The sequence below is a fragment of the Mustela erminea genome, chromosome 17 (assembly GCF_009829155.1).
Source record: "Mustela erminea isolate mMusErm1 chromosome 17, mMusErm1.Pri, whole genome shotgun sequence".
NCBI lineage: Eukaryota > Metazoa > Chordata > Mammalia > Carnivora > Mustelidae > Mustela > Mustela erminea.
The window spans coordinates 37,657,616-37,673,546 of record NC_045630.1 but is presented as its reverse complement, the minus strand read 5'-3'; the positions used below and the strand labels follow the sequence as shown (position 1 = coordinate 37,673,546).

Sequence of the window (15,931 nt, the reverse complement as noted above, 5' to 3'; positions counted from 1 at the left end):
TTTAAAGAATAGAAAGTTTTTTAGCTTTTTAAATAATTTTTCCCTTTCATGCAGATACCCTCTTGCTGGGCAAGAGGGTAAGTAACAAGAAAAGAAAGAAACGCATTTTTTTCCCAAATGGTTCTTTTATACTGTGGATGATATGGGGCTCCCTTACCTAGGATGTGATGAGCTGGGCTGCGGGCAGTTCAGCATCCCGGAACCAGGAGCTTATTTTATATGCACAAAGCTGCCTTCAGAAAGGCTCCTGACTGCTCTGTAGCAGGGGATTTTCATCTGGCCTCTCTGAGCATGCGGAACTGTCACTATTTTGTTCTAGTACTGCGGGTTTCTTTCTGCATCTAAACATGGTGTCTGTTGATGATCAGATAATGTTTTTACTTAATTATTTATTCATTCATGTGTGATATTTTTAAGTCCCATGTGAGTGTTTGCATGTGTTTGATCAGAATGTAAGATAATTGGTGTTGTCTGTTTTTTGGTAGAAATTGAGGTAGTTTGAGATTTTAAATGTGATGTCCATAGTATTACCTTAAATTAAATTTCTAAGGTTTAGGTGTCTGTCTTCTGTAAAAGGATGGCAACTATGTTAAGGCACGGCAGATTTCCTTTGAGTACTTTTTTTCCTCATTGATTTATAAGTATCAACCAAGAGATGCATTTCTCTGGAGAGAAGTTTATCTCCTGGATAAATAAAATCATGCTAAAATATGTCAGTAATCTGTATTTCTTTGTAATAAGAAATATAATAAAAGTTATTTTTAATTTAAAGATGTAATTAATTTTTGAAATCACCACAAAATGGGATAACATTTGGTACATTATACACATGCAAAATGTTAACAACATCATGCAAAATGTCTTTGAAACTAACTTCTTGACAATGATTCTCAAAATCTTAGATCATATGTATATTTGCAACTAGTGTTTGAATTGGTGACTCCTGCCTTTATCAAGTTACACTGGCATTTCAAAATGATATCAGTGGGATCATTATTGCCATATACTATTAATTAAATGAATTAACAATGAACTTGTTAATTCATTTAACAAATCTTTAATGATCATCAGTTGGTTGTTACGCGGTAAAACCCAGTCCCTGTTTCCTGTTCTTAGAAAAGATCTCCAAGCACTTTTGCAGGTGTTAGTCTTACCCAGCCATCAAGCCATCATTTGTAGAAGGATAAGCACGTCTGGGCTCATTCTTACTTCACAAATTCGTGAATGAACACCCTTATTAAGTGACTTACCTTGACACTGATGGGAGTTCTTGTCAAAGCCCATACCTCAGAACAAGATAAATGGTAAGAAGTGTAACAGTGAGGGTCCAACAAACATATAACATGCTTTTTTTAAATCTAGCTAGAAACTTCATAAAGATACCAGAATTAGAACGACTCCTTAGAGAGTGCTCCATTGTTGGGTGACGGTCACTATTTGGCTTATTTCTGTAGCCTTAATTATCCCCCCCCATGCCTTCAGCCTCTCCAGGATCTTTCCTGGGCACACTCTGTGAGGAGGCTGGCCTTGCTAGCTTGCCCTGGTCAGTGACAGGCCCCCTGGCACTTCCCGTGGCAGTCCAGCAATGGCCCATCATCATGCTTTACGGTCTTGAAGTACTTCCGCCATCCAACCTACATTCACTGTCTTGAACTCATCTGAGAATTTGACAAAAGCTGAGGCCCCTTTCCCTGACAAAAAGTAGATACGCATCACTTTCACATACAACCCGACCTCAAGGTAGCAAAGCAGGAGTTAGATGATAATGTACACACATATCCCATCTCCCTTTCTTTTGTTCGACATTAAAAAAAAAATCCATCCATTTGATACTAACTTCTTTAAGCAGAGGGGAAGAATTTGTGGGATTCTGAAATGCTTACTTTTTAAAAACCCGACATTGTAGAATACTTAGGAATTTGAGTGGATTGTAACAAGGATAGCTTCACTAACCTCTGGAGCATTAGGGGCAGGAGTGTAGGGAGTGATAATTTCTTTTTCTTAATCTCAAGGCACCTCAAGGCACCTGATGCATCTTTTGTGCTCATTAAGCCAGTGTCACACCATTCCCGTCACCATAGGCAGAGCACCTCACTTCTGAGCTCCCTTCTGAATTCCCAAGGACACCTAGATACCTTCTTGCTGGTATGCTGTACCTTCCCTGCGAAGACTTGGTCAGATTCCAGAGATCAGCTTCTCCTCACAATTAAAGGAAATAATTTCATAAGCACAGGATGCTCTGAGAAGCGGTGTTCCAGAGCTAATAGGGCCTTGCCTCAAAACAGGTATTACCTTCACTGAGCATCCAGGCTACTTTCAGAGAACAGCCTTTTTAGTCATTTGGATTTTCTTCCGTAGTGACCCTTTTACCTTATTTTACATTCAATTTTCATGCCAGAGTGTCTCCTCGTTTGTCCTTTGCCTTTTCAGAATTTGATGGAAAGAGAAATAGTATCTGGGCACAATTTAATAAAGTCTATTAACCATTCTTTTCCAAATTTAAATTCCTGAGTCATTTTACTCAAACCCTGTTAGAGCCTTCTTTTTTTTTTTTTTTTTTTTTTTTTTTTTTTTTTTTTTTTTTGTTTCATGAACAATTAGGGCTTTAAAAAATTTCTATGAGTTTTAGTGTCATAGAATCTGCATAAAGGCTAGTTTTCTGGCCCAAGTTTTTTTTTTTTTTTTTTTTTTGGTGAAGTATTCAGGAAACAACTAATACATTAAAAAAATAATTGGAAAAATATTTTAAACTTTTTCTGAATTGCCTTGACAAAGACCAAAGGGAATCTAATCATAACCTACTAGAGAATTTAAAGTCATCTTTTTCCAATTCTCTTAAAACCTTACACACACACACACACACACACACACACTCAAAGTTTAACTCCCTGTACCTCCTGCCAGCCTAAGCCCAGCAGCCTTCCCGGCTCACTTCCTGTGAGCAAGCAAACCAGTCAGTACAACTTCAGCACTTTCCCTGTTACCTCAGTTCTCCAGAAAATCTGGATTGATCAAATTGCCCTTAATGTCCAAAGGTCTAGAAGGATTTGTGAATTCTCATTTATTAATTTTGCTAAGCCTGGACACTTGTAATAAAATGTATAATCCTAAAATCCCTTATATGTAATTCCCCAATCCAAAAAGCTTGGAAAACAAAGTTTTCTTCCAATTTATTTGACAGGAAAATATGACCTAAACTTCATGAGGATATTTATAGTCTCCATATATCTCACTTAGTGTAAATATTTTTATATTTCATAGAGAAATAAGACAATATTATACATAATACAGTATCTTTCTAAAGCCCTCATCTGAATCTAAAATAAACCATTGAGAGGAAGGATTATTTGCAATTATTTCCTGTAGTAATGCTCTATTTTATTAGGAATTTAGGAATTCATCATTTAGGAATAAACAAATTCCTAATTTTAAGAGTAAGCAAAATTTTCTTTCACTATTTTTAAAATCATTTATTGTACAAACATATATATTAGCTGCTGGAGAATTTATATGCTTCAAGAAATAGACTATGTGGTATGTTAAATAAAATTACTCCAAACCTGACAAGAGAGACAAAAAAGAAATTGCTGAATAAATTTTTCCATGGTTAACAGTATTGTAGACCCTCTCTGGGGTTGTTGATTTCATGGGAGTGTATAATTTTGATTGACTTTCTATTAATTAGGGGTTTTTTTTACAACTCTATAAGACCTGTTCATTTGTAGAAAATGGATAGGAATGCAGATGATTCTTTTCTGAAAACAATGCAAATATTCCTGATAAGGCAAATGCATTTTGTCCTGTAGAGATTCAATAAATTTCTATCAGTTGGAAAAGCTCATTCCAAATATTATAGTTTGTTGCCATGTGTGATATTAAACAGTTTTACATCAGTTAGAGAAGTCACTTCAGAAGGCCTTTGACCTGAATATTTAAATCTGTTCCTCAAATTCTTCTTTGAATTAGTTGTAGCATCTAAATGTTTCTCTGACTAATGAGCTGAATAAAATCTTTGACACATTTTCATCGTATACTTATATGAGTGTCATGTTATTTACCCTTTCGAGAACCACACTTTAAAAGATGCCTGCAGAGGCGCCTGGGTGGCTGAGTTGGTTAAGCGTCTGCCTTCGGCTCAGGTTATGATCCCAGGGTCCTGGGATCGAGTCCCGCATTGAGCTCCTCACTCAGCAGAGAGTCTGTTTCTCCCTCTGCCTGCTGCTCCTCCTGCTTGTACTCTCTCTCTCTGACAAATAAATAAATAAAAATCTTAAAAAAATGAAAGACACTTGTACTATAAGAACTCACATATTTGTTGAGTGAGGTTAAGCTATGGAAAAACCATAAAGGCAGTATATAGTAAGTGATAAATTATTGGTATGGATTTGAGGAGCTCTACTAGAGCTTCTGTATGATTATGTTCTCTTTTATTTGTCCCGCATTGCTCTTATTTACCTAGCAGACAATTCTGCTTTGCATTATGGAGTGCCTGCAAAGGAAATACACATGGGACAGGACCCTCATGCTTGAGTTGTTAACAGTCTTGTGTGGGAAAAAGACATGAACAAATCCTCATAAAGTAATGATAATGGATGGAGAAGAGAAAAATGGTTAAGACCTTACTGGGTCCTTATGCTTTATGTGTATTATGATGCTTTATATTATTTTATTAAAACCTAAAAATTTGGAGGAAATTTACTCCCAATTTTATCACTGGAGCAGGGACAACCAGCTAATTGCTATAATAGTCAGGAAGAAGAAGGTGGGAGCCCCAAAGCAATTTCACATGTTTTAATTCCTGAGACTAAAGCTTTTCCCTCAACTCCCTCTTGGTTCATTTGGTTGACTCTATACTCAGGCTAAACCCTGGCCCCCAAAGATCCGCAGAATGGGAACCTGGGCGCAGACCTGCCAGATATGGACACGTGTTGCTACAGGACTTTGGAGTTTTTTCTCAGGTTTGGACATAATCAGGATCAGCTCCTTGCTGGGAAGCTGTAGATCTGGGAGGTCAGAGATAAGGTGAGGTTAGTTCACTTCCTTGAGCTTGCCAGTTTTCAGAGTTCGGTGCTGCCAGGACACCTGGTATGTGACAAATGAAGGGGAGATGGCCCTCAGAGCTGGGTTTCAGTTGGGAAAGCACTACAGATCGGTCCACCCGCCCCCGCCTGCAAAGCTGGAGGGCGTTGCAGAAGCTGGATTGTAAACACTAGCAAATATTGACAGAACTGAGGGTCATGGCTAAACCCTCTGGTCCAAGTCTGTGGTAGCAGGATAAGCGTGCAGCTCACAGGAACTGGTCAACTAGATTTGCATAACGGAACCCTGGCAATTTCTAAAACCGAGTTTTAAAACTGGCAGCTTGTCAGCCTCTCCCCCGCTTCATGTTTTTGCAGAATCCCTCCCAGCTCTAATTTCCTCATAGCTGTTCAGATTTCCTGCTGTAGCATTTTTTTTTTTTAATTCTTCCAAGGGAGAGAAATCAGGACAACCTCTTTTCTAGGAGGGAGGTGGTTGGTATCCTAAGCTGTGTGAGAAGATCTGCTTTGATCTAAACCAGGTGTTGTCTGGTTTGTGTTCATTCCAGCCTGGGCCAAGCAACTGATCACAAGATGGTTTTTTGGTTTGTGTGCTATCTTGTGGTTGTGTGGCTGATTTCTGCCTCAGACGGTGCGTATGCTTAAGTCTGGTTTATAAGGCACTTGATATCAGGTCTAAGGTTTTAATGAAAGTTTAATCAATGAAATGTATTTCCTTTATTGGAAAATCTCAAATGGCTTGGCCTAATGCAATGTACTCAGAGGGGCTTAGTAAAATATATATATTTTTTAATTTATTTATTTGACAAGGAGTAGGAGAGAGAGTGGTGGGGCATAGCAGAGGGAGAGGGAAAAGCAGGCTCCTCACTGAGCAGGGAGCCTGATGTGGGGCTCGATCCCAGGACCCCAGGATCATGATCTGAGCTGAAGGCAGGGGCTTAATCGGCTGAGCTACCCAGGTGCCACAAGGGCTTAGTAAATATTTAATGATGATTCTGCTTTATGACATGGGTGGTTAACAGTTAACTTTCCTTTTCTGTTCTGGGAGCAAAAAGTACCAGTTTCAAAATATTGAGAGGTCTTATCTGTTAAGACCCTTTGGAAAGAGGATTGTTTCTTTAGAGGTAGATAACTTATGGTTGAAATTATTTTTATTTAAAAGATTTTATTTATTTATGGCTGAGTTTTTTTAATTTAAAGATTTTATTCATTAATTTGAGAGAGAGTGAAAGCAAGAGAGATCACAGAGGGAGAAGGGGAAATAGACTCACCACTGAGAGGAGAGCCTGATGTGGGGATCCATCCCAGGATCCTGGGATCGTGACCTGAGGCGAAGGCAGTTGATTAACTAACTGAGCCACCCAGGCGCCTCACTTATAGCTGAATTTGAGTGAATCCAGTTACCCTTTTGAAAACAAAAAACTTTGGGAATTATTGGGAGGGGAGGGAAGTGGATAGACATAGACATGGAAGAGTAGCCACAATCCAGCAAAAAGGCACTTGGACGGTGGTCTAACAAGGTTTCCTCATGGCACATGACATGTCAAGTGAATCTTTTTCCTTCCAACAGAGAGCTGTCCAGAACTTCCCTTTGTGGAAAATGGCATAATTGTTATAAAGGAGGTAGAAGGACAAATTCTGGGGACTTGCCTTTGTATCAAGGGCTACCACCTGGTAGGAGAGAAAACCTTATTTTGCAATGCCTCTGTGGAGTGGAATGCTCCTGTTCCCACATGTCGCTGTAAGTTTGATTTTCCTGTTTCTTTGTATATCTTGTCATCCTACTGGATTCTTTCACATCCTACTTCCAGTTGGCCATGTTCAAACTGTATAAGAAAAGAATTCTCGGGGCACCTGCTGGGCGCAGTGGGTTAAAGCCTCTGCCTTCGGCTCAGGTCGTGATCCCAGGGTGCTGGTATCAAGCCCTACATCGGCTCTTTGCTCAGTCCCTCTCCCTCTGCAACTCCCTCTGCAACTCTGCCTGCCTGTGCTTGTGCATTCTCTCTCTCTCTCTCCCTCCCACTGTGTAAAATAAGTAAATAAAATCCTTAAAAAAAAAAAGAGAAAATTCTCAATTTCTATGAATCCATTTTTAATGCGCCTGGGTGGAACTTCTCTTAGAAGCTACAGGATCGGCTCTTGCTCAGTACTGATTCCATTAATTGATTAATTGATTGAATTAATAGACACAATCAACCCTGCAGGAAGAAAAGAATTTCTTCCGTATATTAAAACTACCTTTTTTGGGCTACAATTTGTTTAATACTATACTCCTTTAAAATTTTTATGTTATAAAAAAATCTAAACATATACAAAAGAGAGATTAAAATCAACTCATACATACTTACCACTTATCTTCCACAATTACCCACATATAATTAATCTTCTGTCTTCTACAGTTCTGCTTTGCATTATTATTATTTTGAAGTAAATATGTCATGTTGTATTTTATCCATTATATAACTTTTGAACTGGGAAAAATTTATGTTCTCAACGTACAAATGTGGTAACTGAGGTCCAAATGACTTGCTCCAGTTCACAACACTCATTTGTGGTGTCTGTAGAGACAGAGAATCACTAGTTAATATCCTCGTAATTACTACTATTTTTAGGACTAGCTCGGTTTGTTCTCCAGACCAGTATGTTTGTCCTTTATTTATATGACCAAAGTCATATCTCTCTGCATTTTCTCCGGGGTTTTTTGTTTGTTTGTTTCTGTTTTTGTTTTTTTAACCTGAGAAAAGCAAAATGAAACAAAGTAAAACATGACGAGTGATGTGTACCTTTGGCTGGATGGAAGGAAGGGAACCCTTGCCTCAAACATAGAGTGAAGAGTTTTCAGCAGGGCTTGACAGGAGGATAAACACACTATTGATCCTTTCCAGTTCTATGCTTAATTACTTCTCGTAAGTACAAGTGCCAACTCTCACCCTTGTGCATGACCAAGACCTTTCCTGCCACTCTCATGCCAGCCAGCTCTTTTCACATCGAGTGTCGGTAGGATTTGGTACTATGTACTAGTGCAGTTTGCAGTCCCTATTAAAAAGCTCTGCTTTAGTTCTGATTTCTCAGCAAAGCCTGAGAAATTCCTGCCTTTGCAGGTGTCCTTTCAGATCACTTCCCGTTTTCTTCTTCAGTGGGCCACTGTCCTGACCCTGTGCTGGTGAATGGCGAACCCAGTTCCCTGGGTCCTGTCAACGTGAATGACAAAATCACTTTTAAGTGCAATGAAGACTACATTCTTAAGGGCAGCAATTGGAGTCAGTGCCTGGACAACCACACCTGGATGCCCCCCTTGCCTGTCTGCAAAAGCAGTAAGTAGGAGAGAAATAAGTATAAATCCAAAGACACTGAGCAGATAACCTCATTTTCTGTGCCTGGGAAGCTTTGGGAGCTAGGAAGCAGCCAAGAAACAAGTGGGGCTCACAGAGCCAAGCCTCACCTTGAATGATGTGTTCCAGTGAAACAAACAACATCCAAACAATAAACCCTCCCCACCCCCACCTTTAAATTAGGATTCCTGTCCTACTAAGTCCAACATGGGATAGTTTGGGGCATCTGACATTTTAAAAAAAATTTTCATGATAATGACTTAAAGTTCTTATTTGAAGAATGCACAGAAACAGGGGGCAAGGACAGGAACTTATCCACTGCCAAATTACACAAAATAAGAATTGAAAGAAAGTACCTCCTTCTAACACAGTAATTCACGACTCTCAGAGAGACTTAGTTGGATATGTTTGTTGTATGACTTTTACATTTATGCAGACATTTTAAATAAACAAAAGCATACACACATATTGACACATGTATATACGTACAAAAAATGGGAATTTATGTATTTTTAATCGCTTATTTTTGGTGTAACATTACACATGGAAATCTAGTTCAGATCAGTATATGTGGCTCGATCTCCTGCTTTTATTTTTTTTCTATCTCCTGCTTTTAAATAATAATGTGGATGTGCCATAATTTATTCCACATCTCTGTGTTGATGAACATTTATTCTATTTCTGTATTTTTGCTATTATAATGCTTCAGTGAATATTATATAAATGTATACACATACATATATTTTTGGGCCTATGCTATTATTTCTTTAGTCTGGATTCCTAGAATGATTGGTGGGTCACAGGATATATTTATTTGTCAAATATACTTAGAAGATCCAAGAAATTCTACTAAAAATGTTATTCTTGGACACTAAATAATATTGAAAAATCAATAGTATTACTTTCTAATAATTATGAGATGAATACTGAAATGTAAAATAATTTCACTCATGAGACCTATATGAAAATTTACTGAAGGACCTAAAATAATACTTAAATAAAAGAAAAGATATGCCATGACCCTGGGTGGATGGACTGGAATTACAATGTAACTCTGAGCAGAATTTTAAATTTAAAAATATAAAACAAAAAATTAAGTTTATTTGGAAAGGTACATATCTAACATTAAAGATTTATCAACACCATTCGCCAGAGTAGTACCTTTTTTTTTTCCCCAAGGATGAACCAATATTGACATATCATGATCACCCCAAATCCACAGTTACCTAAGTATTCACTCTTGGTGTTGTACATTCAGTGGGTCTGGACATATGCTTAATGGCATATAGCTACCATTATAATATCATACAGAGTGTTTTTGCAGCCCTAAAAATTTTCTGTGTTCCATTTATTCATCTCTCTACCTTCCCTACCTCTCAACCACTGACCTTTTTAATTATAATAATGTTCAGTTAGCCAGCATTTGGTACATCATTAGTTTTTGATGTAGTGTTCAACGGTTCATTAGTTGTGTATGAGACCCAGTGCCCATCACCCAATGTGCCCTCCTTAATATCTGTCACCTGGTTAGTTCTGAAGGACATCTTGGCTGCTTCCAAAGTTTGGCAATTATGGATAAAGCTGCTATACATATCAGGTGCCGGTTTTTGTGGGGACATAAGTTTTCAACACCTTTGGATAAATCCCAAAGAGTGCAGTTGTTGGGTCTTAAGATATTTAGCTTTGTGAGAAACCGTCATACTGTCTTCCAGAGTGCTTATATCATCGTGTTTTCCCACCAGCAATGGAGGAGAGGTCTTGTTGCTCCACATCCTCATCAGCATTTGGTGTGATCAGTGTTCCAGATTTTGGCCATTCTCATAGTTGTGTAGTGGTATCTCATTGTTGTTTTAATTTATATTTCTTGATGATGTACACTCATTTTCCATCTGTATAGATCGTCTTTGGTGAGGTGTCTGTTAAGGTCTTTGGCCCGTTTTTTAATCAGGTGGTTTTCTTCTTGTTGAGTTTTAAGAGTTCTTTGTATACTTTGGATAACAGTCCTTTATAAGATTTGTCTTCAGCAAATATTTTCTCCCAGCCTATGGCTGGTCATCTCATTCTCTTCATATGTCCTTCATAGCACAGAAGTTTTAAATTTTAATGAATTCCAGTTGATTAACTGTTTCATGGATGGTGACTTTACAGCTGTATCTAAAATGTTGTCCCTCCCTATACCCAAGGTTGTCTAGGTTTTCTCCTACATTACCTTCTAGGTGTTTCATAGTTCTGTATTTTACATTCAACCCTATGATCCATTTTGAGTTAATTTTTGTGAAGGATATAGCAGATAGGCAGTTTAAAAACATGAACTATCATTAGCCTCTTTTAGGGAGTTTGTGGTTACTTTAAACATGCATATATAGGACACACAGTTAAATTACATGCACATACCATCAACATTAGCTTGAACAAGTTTAAAGTATTTATTTCCACCAGCCTTTTCTGTTTTACTCTTTAAATTCAATACTTCCTATCCTCACACGGAAATGCAGAGTCTCTGTCTTTTTGCGTCAGTTCATTGCCCAATTTTAGGGGATGCTCCTGAGGTCCCTGATTAAAGCAGATTTTTTTCTGTTTAGATGCAAGATCTATATCATCTTCTTCAGTTCAAAACAGCATGCTTAAAAGCCACCAGAAAAGCTGTATAAACTGGAGATCCTTAATCAATTCATTAAAATTCTTTTTCCTTTCCTCTATACAGCTTTTGAACTCAGTTTTTGATCTTTTTGTTAACTCAATTAATTAACATATATGTATTGTTTCAGGGGTACAGGTCTGTGATTCGTCAGTTTTATATAATACCCAGTGCTCATTACAACACATATCCTCCCCAATGTCCATCACCCATTTACCCCATTTACCCCCTCCCCCAAGCCCCCTCCCACCCAGGAACCCTCAATTTGTTTCCTATGATTAAGAGTCTCTTATGGTTTGTCTCCCTCTCTGGTTTGGTCTTGTTCTATTTTTTCTCTCTTCTCCTATGATCCTATTTTTTTTCTTAAATTCTACGTATCAGTGAGATCATATGAAAATTGTCTTTCTCTGATAGACTTATTTCACTTAGGGTAATACCCTCTAGTTCCATCCCTGTAGTTGCAAATGGCAAGATTTCATTTTCTTAGATGGCTGTGTAATATTCCATTGTATATATATATATTCACATCTTCATTATCCATTCATCTGTCAATGGACATCTAGGCTCTTTAAAAGTTATTAACTGGGTGGCTCAGTTGGTTAAGCAGCTGCCTTCAGCTCGGGTCATGATCCCAGCGTTCTGGGATCGAGTCCCATATTGGGCTCCTTGCTGAGCCCAGGGAGCCTGCTTCTCCCTCTGCCTCTGCCTGCCTCTCTGTCTACCTGTGCTCCCTCTTGCTCCTCTCTCTCTGACAAATAAAGAAATAAAATTTAAAAAAAGCTATCAAAAGTTATTAACTGCTTGAAGAAAACACCTGTGCTGTAGAAGAATACAAAGAAAACATTTAATTACCTAAAAATCTACTACTCAGATATAACAGAATACTTTGATATGTAATCTTCAGGTTTTTTCTTCTGTTCATATATGATTATGCATGAGTGTATTTTAAAAAATAGTATTATATGCTGCTATTATAATTACATTTCCATTAGTATGTATTATTATAATGCAAAGTATTATATACTATGTACTGTACTAATACATGTTCTTTTATGCTTGCTGGTTTTTGCTCAACTATTTGTTTTGAAGGTATTTATGTTTCCATAAGTATTCACCTACATAATCATTCTTAACTTACCCTTTACTCCTGATCCCTGTGTTTAGACTCAATGCTAGAGCTCATAGGGACTTTGGAGATAATATTATTTAAGCTGCTCATCTTATAGCTTAGAAGAAAGCCAAGAAGGATGAAATAATGGTTAGTGGAAGAGCCAGAACTGAAATTCACAACATCTACTACTTTGTTCAGCTCTCTTTATAGACTCCTCTTGTTTGCTCCCCACTGTGTTCTCTCTGTTTCTGAAGCTCTCATATTGCACAATTTTGTCCCATGAGAATGCCAGTGTCCTCTTGAACTCAGACCATTTATCTCCTGTCTCAGGGAGTTACTTCTCCTACGTCTACCTCTGGTTTAATTTTTTGATTCTTGTCCCCTGACAGTCTCTGCAACGTAAACTTCCTTTCCTCAAGCTCATGCCAATCAGAAAGCTCTCTCAAACTGTTAATAACTCAGAGGATAAGCAGGGGAAGGGGGTTTTTCCCATGGATAAATGCGATTTGACTAGAAGGAAATGAACAGAGAGAGTGTCCCCAGATCCCACATGGATGGTTATACTTAGAGGGTGCTGTTAATTGAGTACAACTCATGACTGTCACTCTTGTACTCTTGTTTCTCAGGATACTGTGGCCCTCCTGGGAATCTAGCTCATGGCTATTTTGAAGGAAGAGATTTCAACTCAGGATCTACCATTACTTATCACTGTGAAGACAAGTAAGTATATGCTGCAGCTGTTCAAATGCAAGAACTTGCGCATTGACCCATAGCATTGTTTTGGGGAATGACCCAGTCCATCTCACCTAATGCCCCTATGTTCTACTGCCTCAGCAATCTGAGCTCATTCTGATTTTTAGAGCTGCTTTAGCTCACTACCAGCTCTCCCCAAGCTCTAGAGGATAGACTGATCCCCTTATTTATCCTAGAAAAGATACTTAAAATGTAGGGTTTTCTAAAGAATCTTGGAATAAAAGCTCAAAGAAATATAGGCCATATGGAACTGCAGAAAGAGAATGATTTGTTATTCCAGCCTGCCCCCCAACAGATTTGTTTATATATATTTGAGTATATATATTCCTTTAAAAAAAATAAAAGGAGAATGATTTAATACATCCTAATTGAAGTCTAACCTTAATTTAGACTACCTAATCACCCACCTTACAGATCTACTCTTTCCTTGGCTTCATTCCGTCTTCCTACCTCAGTGTCATGTCTCCACATTAGCATTTCAGTCTCGTTATATACTTCTAGTGGGCTTTGCAGTCAGCTCTCGTGTTTTTCTGATTAAAAGCTGTAGCTCCTTTGTAAGATTTATTTGAGGGTTATCTCTAGCTTTCCACTCCTCTTTAGAGGGTGGATGGCAGATGCTTTTTTACATTATTGAATGATGACGTGCTTCCTCCTTCTCCCTCCCCACCCAACAACTGTGTGAAAACACATATTCAGAACTTCTCACTTCTCCATGTTTTATGGGTTGCATTGCCACTTGCGCCCTCTCTACCCCCAAGGAGAATGGTTTTAGTTGATTACTGTTTGGTATACTGAAATCACTTAGCATGCATTAAGGCTCAAGGAAGTGGATTCTATCACAGTAGGAAATACTGAAATACAACTACACAGAACCAGCGTTGGTTGCCCATTTTAGAAAGTGTTGTTGCCATTCTTTTTTTTATTTTATTTTATTTATTTATTTGACAGACAGAGATCATAAGTAGGCAGAGAGACAGGCAGAGAGAGAGGGGAAGCAGACTCCCTGTTGAGCAGAGAGCCTGATGTAGGGATCGATCCCAGGACCCTGGAATCATGACCTGAGCCGAAGGCAGAGGCCTGAACCCACTGAGGCACCCAGGTGCCCCTATTGTTGCCATTCTGACTTCTGTTCAGGTACCATTTAGTGGGCACGCGGGACCAACAGTGCGTTGACGGGGAGTGGAGCAGTGCACTTCCCATCTGTGAATTGATCCAGGAAGCTCCCAAGCCAATTCCACAGACTGCTTTTGAGAAGGCACTTGTAAGTAGCATGCTGTCATCTGTCTTGTTCACAGTGGTATCTCCAGGGCCTGGCATCACTCCTGGTGCATGCTCAGTCTATATCTGAAGGGTTGCTACAAGGAGGCTCATAAACTGTTGACTCACATTTTTACATACCTGAGTTCTCATTCACCACCATCATCAGCAACACCTCTACCACCTTGTTGGTAGAAGTTAAGGACTTGTGGACTTTATAGAGCAAGCTTTCTAAGCTCGTGTCTTAGACTTACACATATTGCTGTGAAAAGTCTCTGAAATTCTTCTAGATTCCACCATGGATCAGGTCATTTTCATTGAGATGCCTCTTTTCATTTATACTTATTGCTGAGATAATAATAAGTATATAAAAGCCAGATGATTTAAAGGATTTATCACGTTGAAGACCCAGATTTGTATTTAAGCTGGCCGGATTCTCAGCCCCCAGTCAGGGACCTAAGCACTACTCATTAGCTTCAGACTATACAGCTGGATCTCAGTTCTTAGGTTATAACTTACTTTTTTTTTCTTTTCTTCAGTTTGCCTTTCAGGAGAATAAAGAACTTTGCAAAGCCATAGAGAACTTTGTGCAAAGACTGAAGGAAAATGACTTAACAATGGAGGAACTGAAATGCTCTCTGGAAAACAAAAAAGCTGAGTTAGAGGCAAAAATGTTGTCCTGATGTCGTAACTGAGCAGACTGGGTAATCTGGGTAATAGAAATGCACCTAGGAATAAATTTTCTCTTGGTTCTAAAACTAGTTTTGGAGTTTTCTCTCATTAGACTGAAACTCAACTTCATAGAAATCAACTGTAGTTGCATAAACCACCGTGTGTGTGTGTGTGTGTGTGTGTGTGTGTGTGTGCGCGCTCGTGTGTATGTGTGTGTTTCTCAGAATGTGGAAATACCAAGTGTGGCCATTGTCTGTTTAAGACCAGAATTAGCACATCAATGGGGAATGGAGGGTCTAATTTCCTGTCTGTAAGGAGAATGGGAAGCTCAGATCTCAGCTAAGGGGATGCCTCATATTTTAATGAGAGATGAATGGTGAAGCAAAACATAACCTCAGATTAACCAAGACCTATGAAGCAAAAATTAACCTCTCATTTTGAGAAAATAGATTCACAACAGTTACATCCTTGAAATGACCTGTTGAGACAAAAATAGAATTAGGACTTAAACTCTCTTTGAGTTTCCCCTCTATCTTGTTTATGAAACCCAAATTTCTAAATCTTCCACAGTAATATTGCTTACCACCTCTGGATGAAAACTATTCTTGCCTGGTAAATTTGAGATGGTGAAATATAAGTGAATATATTTTCTTTTTGTCTTTTTAGAAGGCAGAAGAAGCCAGAATCCTGAGGTAGGATAGGTTTTCCTATCATGATGTCATACTGAGACGATATGACAAACTTCTGTCTCTCACTCTGATCCCTACCAAAAGACATAGGAAATCTGGATGAAATACAAACAAAATACAAAAGAGAGCTTGAAATAATGGAATGTACCTAGATGAAATTATGAAGGAGAATAGAAATAGGAATAAGAAACTCTCAAGTAACCCACATTCTATTAATAGACACAGGACAGGTATATGTACATCATTAATTGAGGGCAGTTAGAACGAAATAAACAACTTTCACAGAACAGTGAGCGGGGGGAGTTCAGCTTCAAGAAGGAGACCCTCTGTCTGGAAGAGGAGGAGGCAGGAAAATCATTAAGAAGAGTCACAGTTCTTGGGCTTTTAAAAGTGAGTAGGATTGAGAGACAAAGATTAGAGAAGATGTTGCAAGTGGAAAG

General features: G+C 38.4%; 1 protein-coding gene across 1 annotated transcript; it reads left to right on the top strand.

Annotated features, from left to right (window-relative positions):
• Nucleotides 1-5,358: 5,358 nt before the first annotated feature.
• Nucleotides 5,359-14,890, top strand: C4BPB (complement component 4 binding protein beta). The gene is made up of 6 exons (XM_032319038.1): nt 5,359-5,670; nt 6,610-6,780; nt 8,177-8,353; nt 12,747-12,840; nt 14,008-14,134; nt 14,670-14,890. The coding sequence occupies exons 1-6, from the start codon at nt 5,613-5,615 to the stop codon at nt 14,811-14,813; spliced, it is 771 nt and encodes a 256-aa protein (XP_032174929.1). The 5' UTR covers nt 5,359-5,612; the 3' UTR covers nt 14,814-14,890.
• The last annotated feature ends 1,041 nt before the right edge of the window (nt 14,891-15,931 follow it).

Excerpts from the sequence above, each read along its gene's own strand:
- C4BPB (XM_032319038.1), top strand. The coding sequence starts at position 5,613 with ATGGTTTTTTGGTTTGTGTGCTATCTTGTGGTTGTGTGGCTGATTTCT. Across the intron at positions 8,354-12,746 it reads CTTGCCTGTCTGCAAAAGCA|GATACTGTGGCCCTCCTGGG; the intron begins GTAAGTAGGAGA and ends CTTGTTTCTCAG. Across the intron at positions 12,841-14,007 it reads ACTTATCACTGTGAAGACAA|GTACCATTTAGTGGGCACGC; the intron begins GTAAGTATATGC and ends ACTTCTGTTCAG.